Source organism: Littorina saxatilis, linkage group LG2, assembly GCF_037325665.1.
Source record: "Littorina saxatilis isolate snail1 linkage group LG2, US_GU_Lsax_2.0, whole genome shotgun sequence".
NCBI lineage: Eukaryota > Metazoa > Mollusca > Gastropoda > Littorinimorpha > Littorinidae > Littorina > Littorina saxatilis.
This window is the reverse complement of record NC_090246.1, coordinates 56,641,414-56,663,928: the sequence shown is the minus strand read 5'-3', so window position 1 is coordinate 56,663,928 and position 22,515 is coordinate 56,641,414. Positions and strand designations below refer to the sequence as shown.

Below are 22,515 nucleotides of genomic sequence, written 5' to 3'. Positions count from 1 at the left end.
GAGTCTTAAAATAGGGGTAATTTTACAGAGGTTATGAAAAGAAAGTCTGAGAAAACAAGATCTTTTAAAAAAAAAAGGAGGGAGTCTTAAATTGGGGGGTCTTAAAAGGGGGGTTCCACTGTATAACATTAAAACCACAGCAAAAACAAAAGACTAGGCTAAATGCATCTTCAATGAAAAAGAAAAAAAAAAGAGCACAATATACATAGTCACATAGCCCACATTCAGTCCAAGTCTGCACCAACATGCTTCATGTCACTCACAAGCCTTCTGCTCCTTACCATAACTTTGTACACGTATTTCTATTTTAATTTTCATGGCAGGTTATAGGCGTTTCGTCGACGATTTTGAGATAAGTTCAGTATCTGTATCATAAGTGTTCGTCTGTCTGTCCACTTAAAAGACCACTGTGTCGTGGCGACGTACTGAAAATATCACGTTTTGTTTTGTCAATAAATAAACATTGCAATAATCTACCATTCTTATTTTTGGCTCACGTAAGTGTAGCCTATGCGATCGTAACTTTGTCTGTCTGTGCGTTTGTGCGTGTGTGCGTGTGTGTGTGTGCTTGTTTGTGCGTGTGTATGTCTGTGGTAGAAACTTTAACATTTCGTCATTTGAAGACGTCACATTATGACGTAAGAGGGTTAGACGTCACGCGAAGGAATTACTGAAAGTCTCGGTCATTGTTATTTTGAGCGGGCCGAGACTAGTTGGCAGTCGTGTCCCTGTAAGTAGGCTACATGCAGACAGACAGATCTAGATCTAGTGTCTCGCTTTCTTGCACAGTGTCACCTATGCTTACTGTGTGTGTGTGTGTGTATGTGTGACGGAGTGATTGAGTTTGTGTTACTGTTTGTCGATTTCTTACGTGAGCCTTGAAGGCTTCGCCTCTTGTTTCAATATGAATTTTAGAACGTTAGCAGTCTATCTGTTTTGGAATTATTATTTTTATTTTCCTTACTTTATGGAGTTGCTTCCTCCCAGTGGAATGCTAGTGCTACCCTTGTGTGTGTGTGTTTAGATGTAATCAGCCCACTGCGTTTCTGGCAAAATGACCGAGGTCTTCTATGTGCCACAGTGGCAACACAGGGGTGGGACATGGATACCATCTCTGAGTCTGTTCATAAAGTTGACCTGTGTCTGTCCAGGCCTGAATTCAAATCCGGGTCCCGTGAATCACAAGTCCAGTTCTCTACCAACGGAGCGACCCCGACCCCAAATATTAAACAAAACACAGAAACAGGCGTGTACAGGTAAACACAAACAGAAACACAGACATACACAAACACATAATTATAGCGTGCTCCTTATGATCGACACTAACAAAAAAAGTCAAACAGATACAGGTATGTACAGGTACAAATAAACACTGATACAAACACACATATTCTGCTCCTTATGAGAAACATTAAATAAAGTCAAACAGATAAAGGCATGACAGGTACAAATAAACACAGACACAAACATTCTGCTACTTATGATAAATACTAAACACAAAGTCACACAGATTATTTTCACACTATTGTGTGAGTTTTTATCGGAATGACACTGTTATTAAGTTAATGTTGTAACTTTATTGTTCTGTTTTTTATTATGTCAGGATTCATTAAGAAGAGATTCATTTTGATTGTACATTCATTGATTACTAGATGAATACCCGCTTCGCCGGGTACGGCTGCGCCGGGAAGAAGTCGATCCGGCTGCCGGCGCACCGCACGGAGGAAGGGAGATTATAATCGCGGCTAAAAACACTGGAGAAGATAAGGAAGAGTTACTGGTAGTGGATCCAGACAACAAAACAAAAATCGGTTCAGCACAAAAAACAAAATCAGTTCAGCGCTGCGCGCTGAGAGCACGTGTTGAAATATCTCATCGACCAGGTTGTGTCCCGGGTGTACCTGAATATGCCCACCAAATTTGAAGCAGATCCATCGAGAACTTTGGCCGTGCATCGCGCACAGACACACAGACAGACAGACAGACAGACAGACAGACAGACAGACAAACACTAGTCGTATATATTCCAAAATTTTAATAATAAATTTTCATTTAATTAATATACTTACCCAACTCACATATAGCAATTAACTCTAGTTCAGTGCTGGTAACGCTGTACGCGTTCCCCTTGGTAACAAGGGAGACCACCCTAAAAAAGAGTGATCCATCCCATAATATCAGACCGATGTCCGGTCCAACATCCGTATGCGTGCGCATACGCCGCCATTTGTATCATTCGAACGAAGCCCAACTCACTACTTTTTTAGAACCCAATACCACCACAGCGGGGAGGCGGGAGGGTTTAAACGATGTGAGTTGGGTAAGTATATTAATTAAATGAAAATTTATTATTAAAATTTTGGATTAAATTACATATTATTACCCAACTCACATATAGCAGATTGCTACTATAGGTGGTGGGTACTTACCAAAAACTAGGCATGCAGGACTTGTCCCGCCGCTACCATGGCAGGCAGCGCAGAGCTTCCATCCTGTCTTACAGAAGCGACGTCTCTGAGGTAATAATTGACGAAGATGTCCTCAGAGCGCCAGTACGCAGCTTCCAGTACCTCGGCTAGCTTGCCGGACCGAAGAACTGCCACTGAGGATGCCCAGGCTCTCGCCTCATGGGTTCTAGCCGCGGTGAGAGGCAACACTGCCCTAACATCACCCGACTGCACTTGCCACCAGGCATATGCTCGTTTGATCAGAGTGGAGATCCATTTGGCCAGAGTCACCTTCGCTATATCCTTACACCTAGCCGTGTTTAAAGATATGAAAAGAAGCTTTTGACTTTCTGACCTAACAGGCCGAGTTCGAGACAGGTAACATCGGAGAGCTCTCACAGGACAATTTGCAATATCGGGATCTCCAGGAGCCAAAATCTTGCTCAAGGGTGGAATGCGCAAGATTGGAGAAAGCTGGCCAGGTTTCTGGTTTTTCGCGAGAAAGCCGGGAACAAATTTGAGAGAAATGGAACCATCCTTCTCGAACGCAATATCCTTGTCTAAACCAGACAAAGAGTGCACCTCACTACCTCTCCTCGAAGTAGAGAGAAGCGTTAAAAACACAGTCTTACGCGTCAAATCGGCCAAACTGGCTGACAAAAGAGGCTCGAACTCATCCGAGGCTAAGAAACGTAAGACCAGGAACAAATCCCATGCAGGGAGAAGCGATTTTGAACGAGCTGCTAAAAGGGCAGCCCCCTTAATAACACTAGCGATAACCCCTCCGAGCGAAATTTTGTGGCCTAATTGCGCGAGGGTCGAAGAGATCGCCGACCTCCGGACCCTAATAGAAGAGGGAGAAGCCCCCTGATCAGCCAACCAAGACAGATGGTTGGCTACATGAATAGACCTAGGTGAAAGAGGTTTAACCCCGTTAAGCGCGCACCACCTAGACCAAGAGGCCCAGTGCGATGAGTAAACCGAAGAAGTCGATTTTCTATGTGCATGTCCAACGAATCTCAGAGTAGGGGAAGAGGCCCCTGCTCTACGCAAAGCGCTTCGGACAGAATCCACGCGTGAAGGGCCAGGATCTGTGGGTTCTCGTGCTGAACGCCTGACCGAGGCTGCACGAGATCTCCTCTTTTCAGGGCGAGAGGGATCGGGGGCCGAACTGCTAGACGCAGTAGGTCGGGAAACCAGTGCTGGCTTGGCCACAGAGGAGCGACCAGAACCAGCGCTGGTTTCTCTAAGTCCACTTTTCTGAGGACTTTGCCTAAGAGGCAGAACGGAGGGAAGGCATACGCCGGAAGATCTGACCAATCCACTTCCAGAGCATTCACCTTCCAGGCCAGAGGATCCGGGAAGGGGGACACAAAGAGAGGAAGTCTCGCCGAAAACCTCGTCGCAAAGAGATCTATCTTGGGCTTGTCGATCTGCGACCAAAGCCGCTGCAAAGACTGGTGTGTGAGAGTCCACTCTGAATGAACAATCCTGTCCCCTCTGCTCAAAGTGTCTGCAAGGACGTTCAGACTGCCCTTCAAGTACACTGCTGACAACAGAATGTGCTGGGCGTGACACCACTTGAGAATGCGACATGCAATGTCGGAAAGACTGTGAGACCGAGTCCCCCCTTGCTTGTTCACATACGACGCCACAGACATGTTGTTGGTGTGAAGACGTACATGACTGCCCTCCAGGAAAGGCTTGAACGCTAGAAGCGCCAGGGAAACGGCCTCCAACTCCAGTACATTGATATGTAGGGAGGCCTGAGAGCAATCCCAAACTCCCGAAACCATGTGCTCGTCCAGATGAGCACCCCACCCCGTCAGAGATGCGTCCGTAAACAACTCTCTCTCCGGCGGTGGACGAACAATGGGAACACCCCGGAACAAATCCGGAAGAAGCCAAACACCTGTGGTCTGCTGAAACCAAGTTCCCAGTGCGATCGGAACACTCCAGTCCTGGGATGTCTGATCCCACCTTGACTGCAGGGAGGCCTGAAAAGGCCTCTTGTGAACCCTGCCCAACGGAATGAGGGAAGCCATGGATTCCATCTGACCCAGAACCGAAGTCAGAACCCTTGCACTGGCGTGATTCTCTCCGTAGAGAGACCGAATCAGACCCTGAAGCTTGTCGATCCGCCTTTGAGACGGACGGACAGACCACCGAAGTGTGTCGAATTCCATGCCCAGGTAAGTAAACGTCTGGGATGGTTCCAACTCGGATTTTGTCAGGTTGACAGAGAAACCCAGCTGTGCCGCCCGGCTCAGCACCCTGTGCGTATGAGCCTCGCAAAGCCCCCTGTTCTGGTGAAGGATTAACCAATCGTCCAGGTATGCTCTGAGACGGATGCCTTCCTGTCTCACAAGAGCGCAAAGCTGCCTGACCACAATCGTGAAAATCCACGGAGCTAAAGACAGGCCGAACGGCAGAGCCCTGAACTGGTAAGCTTTGCCGCCCCAAGGGAAGCGAAGCCACTTCCTGTCCGAGACATGTATGAGGACGTGAAAGTAAGCGTCTGTAAGATCGATCGACGTTGCCCAATCTCCCGGCCGTAAGGCCTCCCGAACCGAAGTTGGAGTTTCCATGGTAAACTTGATTACTCTCAGAAACTTGTTCAAAGGAGAAAGATCTAACACCGGCCTCCACGCCCCCGAGGCTTTCGGCACTACGAAAAGACTGCCGTAAAACCCCGGGGACCGCGCGTCCAAGACCTCCTCTATAGCTCCCTTGAGCAGCAGAGCCGAGACCTCCTCCTGGACCGCGTTCCGTGCCACCAAATCCTTTGGCGCCCTGCAGGGCGGGATTATCCTGACCAGGGGAGCCTTCTGCCCTGACCAGAGAAGCCGGAACCCCGAACACACTATCCCCGTGACCCACTTGCTGGCCACCAGTTGCAGCCAGGAAGAAAGGGCCCTGGACGGGCCGCCCGCTACAACTAGCGCGGGGGCCACCGGGATGTGTTGTTCGGGGAAGTTTCATTGGGGGTGAGGCTTACGCCCCGACCCCCTGGAACCCCCGAAAGACTGACCCCTCTTAGGGTATGGAGCTCCACGCCCCCTACCCCTGGAGGAGAATGACTGCTTCTGGGCCTTCCCACCACCTGACGAAGACGTCTGAGGCTTAGCAGAAGAAAACGCCTGAGTCTGAGACTTGCCCTGAGGCTTCTGGAAGCCCTGTGAAGCCAAACGCGCGATCGCTACATCCCGCGCGTCCTGCGTCTCTTTCTGGAGTGCATCGAAAGAAGCCTGCCCTAAGAGAGACCCCTCAGCAAAAGGGGAGACCTTCAGCCTCTCAATAGTCGCGGTGTCCCGAAATCTGGACCCCGTCAAGAAGGCTGACCTCCTTGAAAGAACTGCGTGAGTATACAGCCGGGCAGACAAAGTGTCGAAACATCTGTCGGCGACGCATCAAACCGAAATTCAACAGGATCAAGAGATGTGGCAATCGATCTGGACAATGACCTTTGCAGAGACTCCGACAAGGACGTGAGCTCCAGCAAAGACCTTCCAACTTCCTCCACAGCTGCGAGAGAACCGTCAGTACATGGGACAACCCTATCCCTATTGTACCCATCTTCTCTCAAAGCAGCAAGTTCCGGCGTCACCGGAAGTGCCCCTGACGGCAGAGCAAAAGTGTCAATCAGACTCAGAGGATAAGGGGTAAGCTTGAACTTCGGAACACCGGAAGCTGCTCGAGCCCCAGGCTGAGCCAGCCAAGAGACAACGTCTTCCGGAGCCTCGCCGTGCTGAACCAACAACGGCACCGCCGGTTTGCGTTTACCACACAAGACGTTTGCCATTTCATAGGCAATAGTTGACGATTCCCGGAAGCGGAAGCGAGGCCGTTGCTCCTGGGGCGGGGATATAGCTCAGTTGGTAGCGCGCTGGATTTGTATTCAGTTGGCCGCTGTCAGCGTGAGTTCGATCCCAGGTTCGGCGGAAATTTATTTCACAGAGTCAACTTTGTGTGCAGACTCTCTTCGGTGTCCGAACCTCCCCCCCGTGTACACTACATTGGGTGCGCACGTTAAAGATCCCACGATTGACAAAAGGGTCTTTCCTGGCAAAATTGCTTAGGCACAGTTAATAATTGTCTACCTATACCCGTGTGACTTGGAATAATAGGCCGTGAAAGGTAAATATGCGCCGAAATGGCTGCAATCTACTGGCCGTATAAAATTTCATCTCACACGGCATCACTGCAGAGCGCCTAGAACTGTACCCATGGAATATGCGCGATATAAGACTCATTGATTGATTGATTGATTGATCCTGTGCACTCCGGAAATCGTCAAAAGCAGAGCGAGGTGGGTGAAGCTGAGCCTTGTCCTTCACCACCCCTTCCGGAAAGTATCTGAACGCCGTTTCCGCCGCCAGCGCCACTGCGGCTGACAGCTTCACGGGCAAATTCAGTTGGGAATCCTCTACCACTGAGGCATCCCCGTCTTCCGCCCTACCCTCCGACTCGAGATCAAGCTCGGAGCCAGGAGGCAGAACATCGGACAGTTTATCGTCGGCAGAACCGACCACTTCCTGCCCCCCGGGCGGAAGAGGACTAAAACGGTCCCCGATATTCTCATAAAGAGACGTACGGAGGCGTTCGTCCTTTCGCTGCTCATAAGAACTCTCACGGCATCCAACGCACGAGAGAGCCCCCTGAGCTCGCACACCGGCAAGCGGTGTAGACATACCTTGTACTGGTGTCACATTCAGGAGAGACACCAACTTGGTACCCCCATCCTGCGAAGCATGGACATCCGCCCGAGTCACAGTCGCCGAAGGCTTGGCGGAAGTCGAAGCCGGAACTGCAGGAGACTGCCGTAACTGTGCTAAGGAGAGAACATCAGAAACACCCGACGGAAGCGCACGTAATTCCTCCCTAGTGGAAGATAATTCCGACGCTAGTGTCGAAACTTGAGCGCTCAAAGTCAACAATAAAGACGCAACTTCAGCTGGCGCTAACCCAGGGCAGCCATCTGAAGTTGAAGCAGAAGCAGAAGCAGAAGAAGAAGAAGCTTTGCCCGAAACACCACTCTTGCCAGAACGTAAACAAGCCTGACCGGAAGTTAAACTGACGTCTGCTAACACGGGAGATTTAACAGAAGTTGAATCAGAAGAAACAGACGCGGATTTTCCTGCGCCCTTCTCTCTCCTCGAGCTTCTTTTAGGAGGCGTATCGTCAGGTACCTGCCTCGAACTAGGCTTCCGTTTAGCGCTATCAACAAGCGCAGCCTCCGCCATAGCAAAATAACTCACGAAAAATTTCAAAGAAAAACAATTTCAGAAAAATTTCACAAGTACAAAACGAGCGACGAAAAACGTCGCTAAAGTTATAACAAAACGGAAAGATCTCACCACACGGCGTAGGTAAAGGTGAAAAGATAGGCGACGACCAAGGGGAGATGCCAAAGCCAAAGACTATGGCAAAAAGCTGAATACAGCAGGAGCGTACATCAGAAGCGTCCTTCCCAGTTGAACCGCTGAGAGAGAATGATACAAATGGCGGCGTATGCGCACGCATACGGATGTTGGACCGGACATCGGTCTGATATTATGGGATGGATCACTCTTTTTTAGGGTGGTCTCCCTTGTTACCAAGGGGAACGCGTACAGCGTTACCAGCACTGAACTAGAGTTAATTGCTATATGTGAGTTGGGTAATAATATGTAATTTAAATATAGATTCGGTTAGTGTGTGCCTAGACGATATTGTTACAAAGTTTATGATGTGTTGTTGTAAGATTAGTGTTCCATCATTATTACTATTAGGGTTTATACGCTATGGTTGATATGTATCCAATGTTGAACTAGTGTGTTTTTATTCATAGTTAACATGTGAAGAGCGGACAGCACGACTCCTCATGGTTCCCCTTAAATAAGCTTTCATTATTATTATCATCTAGGCATGTGCATGCACACACACACACACACATGCAGACACAGACAGGAACATCTTCATTATGTATGCAGCAACATAGTTCATGTCGGTCACACAAATCCACTCCTTACGATAAAAGTTTAAAAGTTCACAGATACAGGCACGTACAAGCACACACAATCAGAGAGACACTCTCATTTTCATCCTGTCTGCAGCCAAAAAAGCAATGTGTCAGTGACAGCTCTGGAATTTCATACAAAAAAGAAGGCACGTACAGAGGCAGAATGGTACAGACTATCAGTAAAATATGTTTGCCGGTGTATTGGCCTAATATTGGCTTTTCTTCAGCTGTAGCATTCACACACTCAAACACACATGTCTACACTCACTATCGCAAGCACACACACACACACACACACACACACACACACACACACACACACACACACACACACACACACACACACACACACACACACACACACACTGGGGAGATGTCACACAAACATACCACTGAAATTATGGTAAAAAAAAATTAAAAAATCAAATATGTCATCGTTGAATCAAAAGAACAACAAGGGCACAGATATGAATCAAAACTACACCCTACTTTGACATGGATTACAGGATCTTTTTCGTGCGCACTTGGTCTTGTGCTTGCGTGTACACACGGGGGTGTTCGGACACCGAGGAGAGTCTGCACACAAAGTTGACTCTGAGAAATAAATCTCTCGCCGAACGTGGGGACGAACTCACGCTGACAGTGGCCAACTGGATACAAATCCAGCGCGCTACCGACTCAGCTACATCCCCGCCCTTTTTTTTTTGAAGGTCTAAAAGGGGGGTTCCAATGTATTTAGCGATGAACACACCAGTGTATCATCGACCAGCCACAAAACAAGAACACTAACCTTTGGCCAGGGTGAAAAACAGGTCTGGAAGGCTGATCTCACTGATGAAGGCAAGGTCATATGTCTGCAGGTGAAACATTAACTGACCTTTATTTCCATACTGAACAATGACTTAACAGCAGAGAACTAGTGTGTATGTATTATGGGAACACACACATTCATACACAAACAGCCAAAATAACAGTATACTTCAGTTGAACTAGTGTGTATACATTATAGGCACGCACGCGTACACACACACACACACACACATTCACACACAAACTCAAACACACACACGCACACACACAGACACACACACACACACACACACACACACACACACACACACACACACACCTAAAATAACTTTACACTGCATTAGTCTTGTTACACACAAACACACACACACACACACACACACACACACACACACACACACACACACACACACACACACACACACACCTAAAATAACTTTACACTGCATTAGTCTTGTTACACATTTCTTTCCTTGTACAAATGCTGTTAACCGATGATCACCGTCCAACACTCACATGCCACTGTGTGTCCAGAAGATGCAGCAAGCAGGCCTGAATGAAGTCGTAGGCCGGCAGAACCTTGGAGTCCACATTGTGAGGTCGCTTGTGGCGAAAAGGCTTCACCAGAGAGCGAATGAGAGCATAGTATCCGCGACGTACGTGGTTCTCCTGCTCCAGACCGCACCCGTCAAGCCCCACGGCATAGTGCTTGGCAAACCTGTCCTGGTAGCTCAGCATAGACTGCAGGAACAGCACCACCGGGATCTGCAACACAAGAGTAGTCGGTAACTTCACTTAACTGTTTGATAACTTGGGTAAATGGAACTGACATAACCACCTGTAGATAACTTACGTTAAATGGAACTGACATAACCGCCTGTTGATAACTTACGTTAAATGGAACTGACATAACCGCCTGTTGATAACTTATGTTAAATGGAACTGACATAACCGCCTGTTGATAACTTATGTTAAATGGAACTGACATAACCGCCTGTTGATAACTTACGTTAAATGGAACTGACATAACCGCCTGTTGACAACTTACATTAAATGGAACTGACATAACCGCCTGTTGATAACTTACGTTAAATGGAACTGACATAACCGCCTGTTGATAACTTATGTTAAATGGAACTGAGATAACCGCCTGTTGATAACTTGCGTTAAATGGAACTGACATAACCGCCTGTTGATAACTTATGTTAAATGGAACTGACATAACCGCCTGTTGATAACTTACGTTAAATGGAACTGACATAACCACCTGCACTCTAAACGGAATGGAACACACACTTTGAACAGATTTCTGTAACAAGTTTTGAAGACTTTGTAATAAAGAAAATAGTTCTCCTAGCGAAAGAGGCACACATAATAAACACATAGTGTCCAAATGAACACTTATGAACACTTGTGAACACTAGTGGACGCTATGTGTGCTGCTTTTGCCAACAGCACTATGTACCATGTCACAAAGTATTTAAAATCTTGTTACAGAAATGTGTTCAAAATGTGTTCAATTCTGTTTATAGTGTGCATAACATGTGAGTTACTTCAGTAAACATTTCTACAACTTAATATGTTGAATGGAACTGACATAATCACGTCTATAACCTGTGAGTGGCCTTATGGTAGACTTGTCCAAGTGTTGATGCTACTTGGTCTTCATTCAAAATTAAAGCAGACTGTTCTGGAGTTTTGTCCTCATTTCCTTTTCCAACTAACTTCTTCTTCTTCTTCTTCAGCGTTCCAGAATTTTCTGGTTACGTGTGAGCTCGTTTGCCCATTTGGGTTCCCCACACTATACTCTGAGAGCATAGTCAGCTCACTCCGCTTTCGTTGAGTAGGCATGCCGGGTATTTTCATGTTTCCATAACCCACCGAACTCTGACATGGATTACAGGATCTTTTCCGTGCGCACTTGGTCTTGTGCTTGCGTATACACACGAAGGGGGTTAAGTCACGAGCAGGTCTGCACATAAGTTGACCTGGGAGATCGGAAAAATCTCCACTCTTAACCCACCAGGCGGCAGCGACCGGGATTCGAACTCACGACCTCCCGATTAGGAGGCCGACGTCTTACCACCACGCCACTGCGCCCGTCCCCAACTAACATAATTACCCCACTACAAAGACTGGCTCACAACAAGTTAGGCAGCCTCTTTTTTCTACATGCACTCTGAGTTGTAGTTCACACCATCTCCATGAGCCTACGCAAACAAAATTCAACTCACAGTTGTTTCCTATAAATCATCTTCCAAGAATTCTGTTTCTACTTACTGAAGGTAATTCTATAAATGATAACTAAATGTGTTATGTGAGAGAGGATCCTTCCTTACCTGAAACATGTCTTCCTTGCTTGTGATGGAGATGAACTTTTCACAGAAAGTGTACACCTCATACAGGCAGGAGGCAAACTTGCTGCGGTCTTGCAACATCTGATGAACCCTGAGAAACCCAGTCAATAGACATGACGTGCAATATAGGTCTTCTTCTTCAAAGATTTATATTCTGCCAACACTGACAGCAGAAGGTCCTCTTATAAGAGAAAAGTACACATGCATGCGCACAGACACTCACACGCATTTATTCACGCACGCATGCGCGCACGCACGCACGCATGCAGTCAGACAGACGGACACAAACACACACTATTGAACAACTTATGTTAATATAATTTAAGGTTCAATCACAGCCATGTTCTGTAAGATGATGTGACCTGACAGTGGGGTCATGTTATGTTAGATGGTGTGGTGCAGTGTGTCAACACATGGTGTAATGTATGTCCTGCAGAATGGTGATCTGTATGCAAACAACACCTACCTATCTGTGGTCCAAGCAGGGTCCTGTACAAACTCCATAACAAGACGAAATGATGGGAACTTCTCTGCAAGATCCATCTGCACCAACCATAATCTCAGTTAAAAACAAGCTACACACTCAATTTCAGCTCAATCGACCCATGAAAACCAGAGATGCCGACAAACAAACAAAGAGACATACAAACGGACAAGAGTGAAACCTATACACCCCTGAATATACGGGCGTGTAACAACAGACCCCCTTCAAAGCAAACGAGAACAATATTATCAGCTGACTCTAAAAACAAATTGTAAATCCATTTGAGGACAGAAATAAATTAATTCAAGATAACCTTACCCTCACTCCTTGCTTTTCAAACTTCTTGTTGCCAGCTTTCTTCAGGGACAACTTGCTTGTCTTTGCTCGAAGCTGCACAAGACAGAAGAGCATGCTGGTTAATCTAAAACATAAGCCCAATTCACAATGAAATAAACACAACACAGGTCAACTGACATAAGCAAAAATCTGTTAAAAATCCATCCACTAAAACAGATTAAAACAAGTCACGTACGGCGAAAATACAACATTTAGTCAAGCTGTCGAACTCACAGAATGAAACTGAGTGCACTGCATTTTTTTCACCAAGACTGTATAGCATTGCCAGTCCCCCGCTCGTGAAAAAGACGGTGAAATGGACTAGCCAGTATAGCGCGGTAGTGGTTGCGCTGAGCATGCTTTTCTGTATCTTTATTCTTTTTGACTTTCTGAGCTTGTTTTTAATCCAAACATAACATATTTATATGTTTTTGGAATCAGTAACTGACACGGAGTAAGATGAAATTGTTTTTAAATCGATAATCGACATTTAATTTTAATCATTATTTTCATATTTTTAATTTTGAGAGCTTGTTTTTAATCCAAATATAACATATTTATATGTTTTTGGAATTAGAAAAGAATGAAGAATAAGATAGAGATGTTTTTGGATCGATATCTACAAAAAATATTTTAATGACAATTTTCAGATTTGTAATGACCAAACTCATCAATTAATTTCTAAGTCTCCATGCTAAAATGCAATACCAAAGTCCGGCCTTTGTTGAAGATAGCTTAACTAAAATTTCATCCAATTTGGTTAATAAATGAGGGTGTGACAGTGCCGCCTCATATTTCACTAAAAGCCAGATATGACGTCATCAAAGACATTTATCCAAAAAAAAAAGAAAAAATGGTCCGGGGATATTATCTAAATGAATGTGATTCTGCATTGTGCCCCTGTGGCACATCTCCTATGACAGTGGAACACTTCCTGCAGGACTGTCCAACACACCAAAACTTGCGAGCAGAGACCTGGCCTACTGACACACCGATGAGAGACAAACTCTATGGACCCATGGAGAGCCTCCGGCGTACAGCAGCCTTCATCAGGGCCTCCGGAGTTGCTGTCTGAGCGAACGACGAAGAAGAAGAAGAATCTAAATGAATGTTTATGTAAAGTTTTATGAAGATCGGCCTTGTAGTTTCCTCGGAATCAATCTACACACACACACGCACATACATACACCACGACCCTCGTCTCGATTCCCCGTCTATGTTAAAACATTTAGTCAAAACTTGACTAAATGTTAAAACGAATGTGGCAGAACCCTCATGATAAAATAATATAGATATAGATAACATGAATGTGCAACAAAAGTGAGACTTTTGCTAAAACAATCTCCCAGCATCTGACAGAGTAACAAGCATTAAAATGAACAAGCGACTTTCATCCTATTTTTTAAATCCAAAACAGAGCAGTTATCAATAATCATCATTTAAAACACAGATCAGTGATTAATAGGAACACATGTAACTTCTGGGCATTATGCATGTCCCTGAATGCAAGGAATGATACACAGGTCCCTCTAAGCCCAAACCCTCAACATTCCCAGGTAAAGGTCTGACAGATAAGGGATCTCAAAATGACAAGAAATTAAAGTTATCTGAGAGAAAATCTAACTAAAAAAAAACCAAAGGTCTTGAAATAAAAAGGAGTCTCAAACTGTCTTCACATTCAGGTTTCACTGCACAAGGTTACCTCTTTCTGGAGCTGCACCCTGGTGAGTCCCCCAAAGCGGAGGAGGTAGACAGCCTTCTCTTTACAGGCTAGCACCGGGTTGTTCTCTGCAGTCAGTTCTTCTGCCGCTTTCAGCTTCTGTCGCTGGTGAGCCTGGAGAGAGAAAAAGCCGCTTTGGTCAGACATAAGACATAGAAGAAAAAAAATTCTTCAACAAGTATAGAAAAGTCTGGTGTCTTTGGCTGACGAATGTACAAAATGTGTCCTCCCCTCCTCTAACATTTTACAAAGAGCTTTACCATAAACACATTTTCTCTCCCACTCTCTCTTTATCTCAAGGAGTCAACACCTACCACCCAACCAGTGGTGGACATTATAGAGCCTCAACCAAGTGAGGACGACAACTACAGCACTGGACACGAGAGCGAGTTCAGAGACCCATCCGAGCACGAACAGGATGCACACGGTTTGACCAGACGACAATGCCCTTTCTCCAGCACTCTGCCGACGTTGTCAGCGTTGTGGCCTGCCCTCCGCCTGAGCAGCCTACTGACGGCAAAAATCCCGTCCCTCCCGATCAACTCACATTACCCGGCGATACGACAGCAGGAACACAAACAGAAGTCCATAACCTTCCCTTCCCCCCCCCCCCCAAACCCCTCTCTGACAAAACCTATTAAGAGGTCAAGGCAGCTATTGGTCATTTGAAAGCCAATAAAGCTGCTGGGCCTGATGGAGTCATACCGGAAGCTAGTCTTCAAATTTGCACATGCTCACATTATTCCTTTTTCGGTCCGTCTCCTAATGATATAGCATCCAAGGCTAAGAAAGGTGTTTTTGAGTTATGAGATTATTATGGAGACTCGTCATTTCTCCCCCAAAATTTGTTAGAAACTCTTTGATGCCCAGATAAAACCTATTGTTATATGGTTCAGTAATTTGGGGTCTTTAACCACAAACACAGATTGAGAAGATCCACACTTTTGCGCAAGAACACCTAATGACATAGCATATGCTGAAACTGGTCGCTATCCTCTGTACAGTTTTTCTCACGTTCCATGTATAAAATATTGGTTACGCCTGGTCAAGATGAATGAATCCAGACTTCCTAAAAAAGCTTATAATATGCTGCTGTATTTGCACAGGCAAGGCAAGTTTTGTTGGGCATCCCAAGTAAGTTTAACTTTGTATAAATTTGGTTTGGGATTTGTTTGGGAAAATCAAGGTGTGCAATGCGAGAAAGCTTTTTTGAAACGTTTTAGACAAAGGTTAATTGATTGTAATAATCTTCTTCTTCGTTCATAGGCTCAGACACTCATGTTTTTAGCACGAGTGGATTTTTACGTGTATGACCGTTTTTACCCCGCCATTCTGGCAGCATACGCCGATTTCGGGGGAGGCATGCTGGGTATTTTTGTGTTTCTATAACCCACCGAACTCTGACATGGATTACAGGATCTTTTCCGTGCGCACTTGGTCTTGTGCTTGCGTGTACACACGAAGGGGCTTAAGTCACTAGCAGGTCTGCACATAAGTTGACCTGGGAGATCGGAAAAATCTCCACTCTTAACCCACCAGGCGGCAGCGACCGGGATTCGAACTCACGACCTCCCGATATCTTACCACCACGCCACTGCGCCCGTCGTATTGTAATAATCAAAATTGGCAAGAGCGCATTAACACCAGTGCAAGGTTTGAGGTTTACAGAGTTTTTAAGTCATCGATTTGCATGGAAAATTATTTTACTTGTGTTAAAAATAAGCATATTAGAGATGTGCTCATTAGCTTCAGAGCTGGCGTGTCTGAATAAATTGAGATATTTCCCACATATCCTGCAGGACCTGTACCCATTCTGCAAAAAAGCACTGAGGATGAAATGCACATTTTATTTTACTGTGATGTAGTGGAAGATCTTCGCTGTCAATATTTACCCTGTAAATACACATCATATCCTTGTTTGGTTTCCTTCCAGTTGCTAATGCAAAACAAGAAGGGTCTCCAAGATTTAGGTAGATTTATTTATTATGTCAACAAACGCCCAAACACCAAACCATTCCTTCTTTAGTGAAACTTGGCACATGTTTTCAAGTGGGCTTTACGTCATAAAACACCACCTCATTAAACAAGCACCCAGAAACAGCTAAAATTTGCAAAGCCAAACCTGTTGCTGCAGCAACTGTTAAAACCAAGCGGGCAACCAACGCATGGCTTGAACTCACCAGCCAGATTCTCAGCGATTCCGCAGTAGTGTAGGCCTGTAGCACTCCTTCAGTCACAGAACTGTTTTCTGGGTTCTTGGCTGTAACATTGAAAATGAACGAGATTTTGAAGCTACTACAGCGGAACCCCCTTTTAAGATCCCCCAATTTAAGACTTCCTCGCTTTTAAGACCTTAGTTTTCCCGATTTTCTGTTCATATCCACTTTAAATTTACCCCCATTTTAAGACACTCTCCTTTTCAAGACCTGATTTTCTTAGATTTGTGGAGGTCGTAAAAGAGGGGTTCCACTGTATCTGTGGAATTGTTTGTTTGTTTGTTTGTTAGCTTAACGCCCAGCCGACCACGAAGGGCCATATCAGGGCGGTGCTCCTTTGACATATAACGTGCGCCACACACAAGACAGAAGTCGCAGGCTTCATGTCTCACCCAGTCACATTATTCTGACACCGGACCAACCAGTCCTAGCACTGACCCCATAATGCCAGACGCCAGGCGGAGCAGCCACTAGATTGCCAATTTTAAAGTCTTAGGCATGACCCGGTCAGGGTTCGAACCAACGACCTCCCGATCACGGGGCGGACGCCTTACCACTAGGCCAACCGTGCCGGTATCTGTGGAATCTAACCTGTCAAACTGTATTAGAGTTTACTAGAAAAGTCAGACTAAAAGTAACATTTCTAGGCTCTTGCATGAATACATGTACTCTCCTTCATAGAATACTTTCCCCACACACAAAAAAAGAGAAATGGGTTACACATAACGTCATACAAAACCCACTAATTATTGCAAACTTAGCTGGAGGTCATAAAAATGTGTGTAAGACAGAATAAGCATCATCTAATCCATAGATCAGTTCTTAATACAAGACATCAGCTCCTGACATCTGGCAAAACATGTTAGATTCCACAGTCTTATCTGTTTTTCGATGACAGAATATTCAGTCTATAGACGACACATCTAACTGCTGTTTTCAACAGTGCCATCAGTTCTTCTAGCTGAATTAATCAAACTTCATGACTAGTCCTTCTTCCTGAACTGGATGCAACAAACACTTTCAAGAAAAAAATACTGCCCACTCACAATTAATCCTCCGTGGACAACTTGTTTAAAAAGAGTGAAAACAACAACAGCCAGCAGGTACTGTGGGGTCTCTCTTTTAGACCCCAAATTTAAGACTTCCCACTTTTTTTCCGAGCTTGCTTTTTCAGATTTTCTGTTCATTATCTCTGTAAATTTAGGCTCCCTCCTTTTCAAGACCTGATGTTAGCAGATTTTGTGAGGTCCCAAAAAGGGGATTCCCCTGTACTTACAAAACTTGGTCATGTCTTCTCTCAGCTGTTGTGTGTGCCACACCAGGGCCGCGAACACTGACCAGATGGCTTCGTCCATCTCTTCTCCCCCCACCGCTGCCTTGGGCCTCAGCTCCTGACATCTGACAACACAGATACTTGCTATCAGGTATCAGGAATCATAACCAAGTGGGGCAGATCGCTCATAATAGTGATCTTGGATCTTTAATCAGAAGTTTGCAATCAATCAATCAATATGAGGCTTATATCGCGCGTATTCCGTGGGTACAGTTCCAAGCGCAGGGATTTATTTTTTTATTTTTTTTATTTTTATGCAATTTATATCGCGCACATATTCAATGTTTTTGGCCTGAAGCTACTTGTCTTATGGTATATTTGTTTCTTTCAATGTGCAGAATAAGTGGAAGTACACATTAAACATTGTAAACAATGTCAATAACAAAACATTTTTTGAATGTCTATCTCCTTGTTTAAGTGTCTATGCTCTCGACATATACAGTTGCGGATGTGCACACTGTAAGGAAACACTGCAACCAAGTCACAGGGGATTTAGAATGTCTGCAACATTCTCCACACCCATGGGCCTCTAAAGCATTTAAGATGTACACAGACTGTGTATGATGTACCAGCAGTTAATAGTTGGGTGGCCGAGTGGTAACGCACTTGCGCTCGGAAGCGAGAGGTTGCGAGTTCGACCCTGGGTCAGGGCGTTAGCAATTTTCTCCCCCCTTTCCTAACCTAGGTGGTGGGTTCAAGTGCTAGTCTTTCGGATGAGATGAAAAACCGAGGTCCCTTTGTGTACACTACATTGGGGTGTGCACGTTAAAGATCCCACGATTGACAAAAGGGTCTTTCCTGGTAAAATTGTATAGGCATAGATAAAAATGTCCACCAAAATACCCGTGTGACTTGGAATAATAGGCCGTGAAAAGTAGGATATGCGCCGAAATGGCTGCGATCTGCTGGCCGATGTGAATGCGTGATGTATTGTGTAAAAAAAAAAAAATTCCATCTCACACGGCATAAATAAATCCCTGCGCCTTGAATATGTGCGCGATATAAATTGCATAAAATAAAAAAATTTAAAAAATAAAAAATCCCTGCGCTTAGAACTGTACCCACGGAATACGCGCGATATAAGCCTCATATTGATTGATTGATTGATACAATAAACGTTAACCGAAGGCCTCCCTAAGCGTCCAATGACGCCCGCTAGAGAATAGACCATATGCAGATCCCCGAATACCCCAAAACGCCAGCTATACAAACTGAGAGAGAAATTCAAGTTCTACGCCCTCACGGCAAAGCCATTAGGGGCATGTTCCTGGGTTTTAACCCGACTTTAGATGAGATATACAAGTGTATGCGTGTTTAGGTGGTATCAGCCATCTGCACTTATGGCAGAATGACCGAGGTCTTTTACGTGCCACTGTGGTGACACGGGGGTGGGAGATGGATATCGTCTCTGGGTCTGCACATAAGGTTGACCTGTGTCCGTCCTGGCCCGGATTCGAACCAGCGACCTTTCGATCACAAGTCCAGTGCTCTACCACCTGAGCTACCCGGGCCCCATACAAACTGCTACCACTGACGCATATTTGTCTTGGTTTCTACCGGTTTCCTGCATTATAATTTTGAAAAACTTGCAGTGGTTACTTCGTTACGATTCTTTCAATTTTGAAATTGACAGATTTATTTCCCGTGTTGCGGGAGACAAAGGGTTAACCTGTCTGTACCTTGTTTTCAGTTTCTGTGCGGTGGTTTTGATCTCTTCACTGGTGCCAACCTCTGGGCCCGCCTCCGGTTGTCTCATCAGCTCACTCAACAGCTGCAGTGCTGCAGAACTCTCGTCCGAGAACTGCAAACAAGACAACATGCTGACTTTTAACAGTAAACATAGTTAACATACAGTAAACATACATGCACATACCATAAGCAGGCCAATTTTTCACCGCAAACACACATACAAGCAACCTAACATATATTTTAACAAACATACCAAAGCTGAAAAAGGGCAGATGAAAAGAATGACACCAAACTTGCAAATGAATCACACAATTTACTTCATGTTTACATTATTCAGAGACAGAAAGTTCACATTTAGTGCAAGCTGTTTACTGTGAACTTAATTAGCTGCAGTAAATTGTTTAGTTACAGCGCAAAAATCGATTATTCTTTACCATTTATAAATTTGTAATTGCCAATTAACTTTTGCAGTAGTCACCACATAGTGAACTTCGACCGTTTTTCCCGAGATAACAAGCACATTGTAGCGAACTGTGCACACTTACAAACTTTCCGGAGAGAGATCGCTGCAGTTTGCCCATCATGTACCCGCCACGGAACAGAGTGGTCCACAGCTCGCTGCGCAGCACATCCTGCTCTGCAGAGTCGTCCATCAGCAGTAAGCTGTCACCAGGCATCACTGCAGGCAGCAAACACACAGCTGTATTTCATGCATGTTTCTTTAGCCTTTTCTGCATGCTACATACATCTTACTTGTTTCACTTATTCTCTTTGTTGTCCCTATTTGTCTCCCTCTACTTCCAGCAAACATAAGCCGAAGCATGTGTTTCTGTGAAATGTTGATCCTTTATTCAATGTGCAGCAACACTCAGATTTATATACATTTTGTTAGTACAGTCAAACCTTCTGTAGCGAACCCTTTTTAGGTAACAACAAACTGTCTACAAGGACCACCCCAAAAGACCATGGACAAGTTTTGTTATCTATGCACCTGGCTATGACGACGACTTTTGGTTGGTCCCTTTGGTTGTCATTACAGACAGGTTCTACTGTACCAGACTGTTGAGAAATAATGTGTACCACTGGCAAACAATAATTTGTGACCACTGTCATTCTTTCCTTCTTTTGCACCATGAATCTAGTGCTTTGGACAGCTCGAACATTCATTTTCAGTACAAGAGAACAGGAAATTGGGAAGCACCCACATTTTGACGGTATGATTCTTTGTCCCAAGAATAGCAGCTCAAGCCTCCGCCTAAACATTACTAAATATCAAATACTGACCAGGGTTTGCAGCCAAGGTTGCGCCACACAGACAGCCAAACAGCCGTGTCAGTCCCAGCTGTAGATCATAGGCCCAGGACAGGGGAATGTCAGGACTTCCTTTGGCAGTGACCTGCAGCAAAACAAACAGAAGAGAATCCCCTTGTTTATCTAAAACAACATATGATAGTGATTAGAATGCAACCAAAAAGGTATACTTGAAATTCTTCCTTTCCCTCTTTTTCTTAATTCTTTTTTTCGGTTTCAACAAGACAGTTTTAAATCTCACTGTATAGCATATCATAGATAATTTCTCTGTGCTAAAAATCAAAGACACACACATGGGGCATTCTCCAAGTATCCTCATCATTGATCTCAACAAAGATTAACAAACCAATGTCCTGAACATTTCTACCACAACAACTGCCATCATCCACACAAGCACTGATAACGATCTTTCTAGTACTGACCTTGAACTTGTATCCCCACTCGGTGTTGCTGCTGTCGGAGCGGAAGATGAAGTGGAGGTGTGGTCCGGTGAAGTGGACCTGTTTGGGCCACTTGTTGGTCCCCACTTTCTGGTCGTAACGCACCTTCACACCTTTGGCGTCCGTGAACTCCAGGTAGTCGTACCTTTCACGACAAACATTTTCCGTGTAAATTCACGTAAAATTTTGCTTCCATTCCACAATTCATGATACAGTGGAACCCCATTTTAAGACCTCCAAAAGTCTGACAAAATCAGGTCTTAACAAGTCGCGTAAGGCGAAAATACAACATTTAGTCAAGTAGCTGTCGAACTCACAGAATGAAACTGAACGCAATGCAACGCAGCAAGACCGTATACTCGTAGCATCGTCAGTCCACCGCTCACGGCATAGGCAGTGAAATTGACAAGAAGAGCGGGGTAGTAGTTGCGCTGGGAAGGATAGCACGCTTTTCTGTACCTCTCTTCGTTTTAACTTTCTGAGCATGTTTTTAATCCAAACATATCATATCTATATGTTTTTGGAATCAGGAACCGACAAGGAATAAGATGAAAGTGTTTTTAAATTGATTTGGAAAATTTAATTTTGATAATAATTTTTATATATTTAATTTTCAGAGCTTGATTTTAATCCGAATATAACATATTTATATGTTTTTGGAATCAGCAAAAGATGGAGAATAAGATAAACGTAAATTTGGATCGTTTTATAAAAAACATCTTTTTTTTACAATTTTCAGATTTTTAATGACCAAAGTCATTAATTAATTTTTAAGCCACCACGCTGAAATGCAATACCGAAGTCCGTGCTTTGTCGAACATTACCCGACCAAAATTTCAACCAATTTGGTTGAAAAATGAGGGCGTGACAGTGCTGCCTCAACTTTCACGAAAAGCCGGATATGACGTCATCAAAGACATTTATCAAAAAAATGAAAAAAACGTTCGGGGATTTCATACCCAGGAACTCTCATGTCAAATTTCATAAAGATCGGTCCAGTAGTTTAGTCTGAATCGCTCTACACACACACACACACAGACAGACACACACACACACGCACATACACCACGACCCTCGTCTCGATTCCCCCCTCTACGTTAAAACATTTAGTCAAAACTTGACTAAATGTAAAAAGGAGGGAGTCTTAAAATGAGGGTAAATTTACAGAGGTTATGAACAGAAAGTCTAAGAAAACAGGGTCTTAAAAGGGAGGTTCCACTGTACATGAAGCAACCATGAAACAAAACTCAAAACAGCTCTTGGAGGTACATTCACAAATGAGTGTTTGAATATTACAGCACTCCAATAATCACCATCAATGAGTCTTTATTAAAACGTTGTAAGATGTTACTTCAGGAAAAGCACTGGCAT

General features: G+C 44.6%; 1 protein-coding gene across 2 annotated transcripts in view; it reads right to left on the bottom strand.

Annotated features, from left to right (window-relative positions):
* Positions 1 to 22,515, bottom strand: part of LOC138959313 (zinc finger ZZ-type and EF-hand domain-containing protein 1-like) — a 115,672-nt gene that overhangs the window by 41,686 nt on the left and 51,471 nt on the right. For both annotated transcript variants that reach the window (XM_070330738.1, XM_070330739.1), the window contains exons 34-45: positions 21,127 to 21,289; positions 20,678 to 20,789; positions 19,939 to 20,072; positions 19,384 to 19,505; positions 17,648 to 17,769; positions 16,336 to 16,415; positions 14,138 to 14,269; positions 12,418 to 12,489; positions 12,082 to 12,158; positions 11,598 to 11,706; positions 9,775 to 10,023; positions 9,239 to 9,302 (exon numbers count right to left, since the gene is read on the bottom strand). In XM_070330738.1, the coding sequence (XP_070186839.1) occupies positions 9,239 to 9,302; positions 9,775 to 10,023; positions 11,598 to 11,706; positions 12,082 to 12,158; positions 12,418 to 12,489; positions 14,138 to 14,269; positions 16,336 to 16,415; positions 17,648 to 17,769; positions 19,384 to 19,505; positions 19,939 to 20,072; positions 20,678 to 20,789; positions 21,127 to 21,289 (1,436 nt within the window). The remainder of the gene's footprint in view (positions 1 to 9,238; positions 9,303 to 9,774; positions 10,024 to 11,597; positions 11,707 to 12,081; positions 12,159 to 12,417; positions 12,490 to 14,137; positions 14,270 to 16,335; positions 16,416 to 17,647; positions 17,770 to 19,383; positions 19,506 to 19,938; positions 20,073 to 20,677; positions 20,790 to 21,126; positions 21,290 to 22,515) is intronic.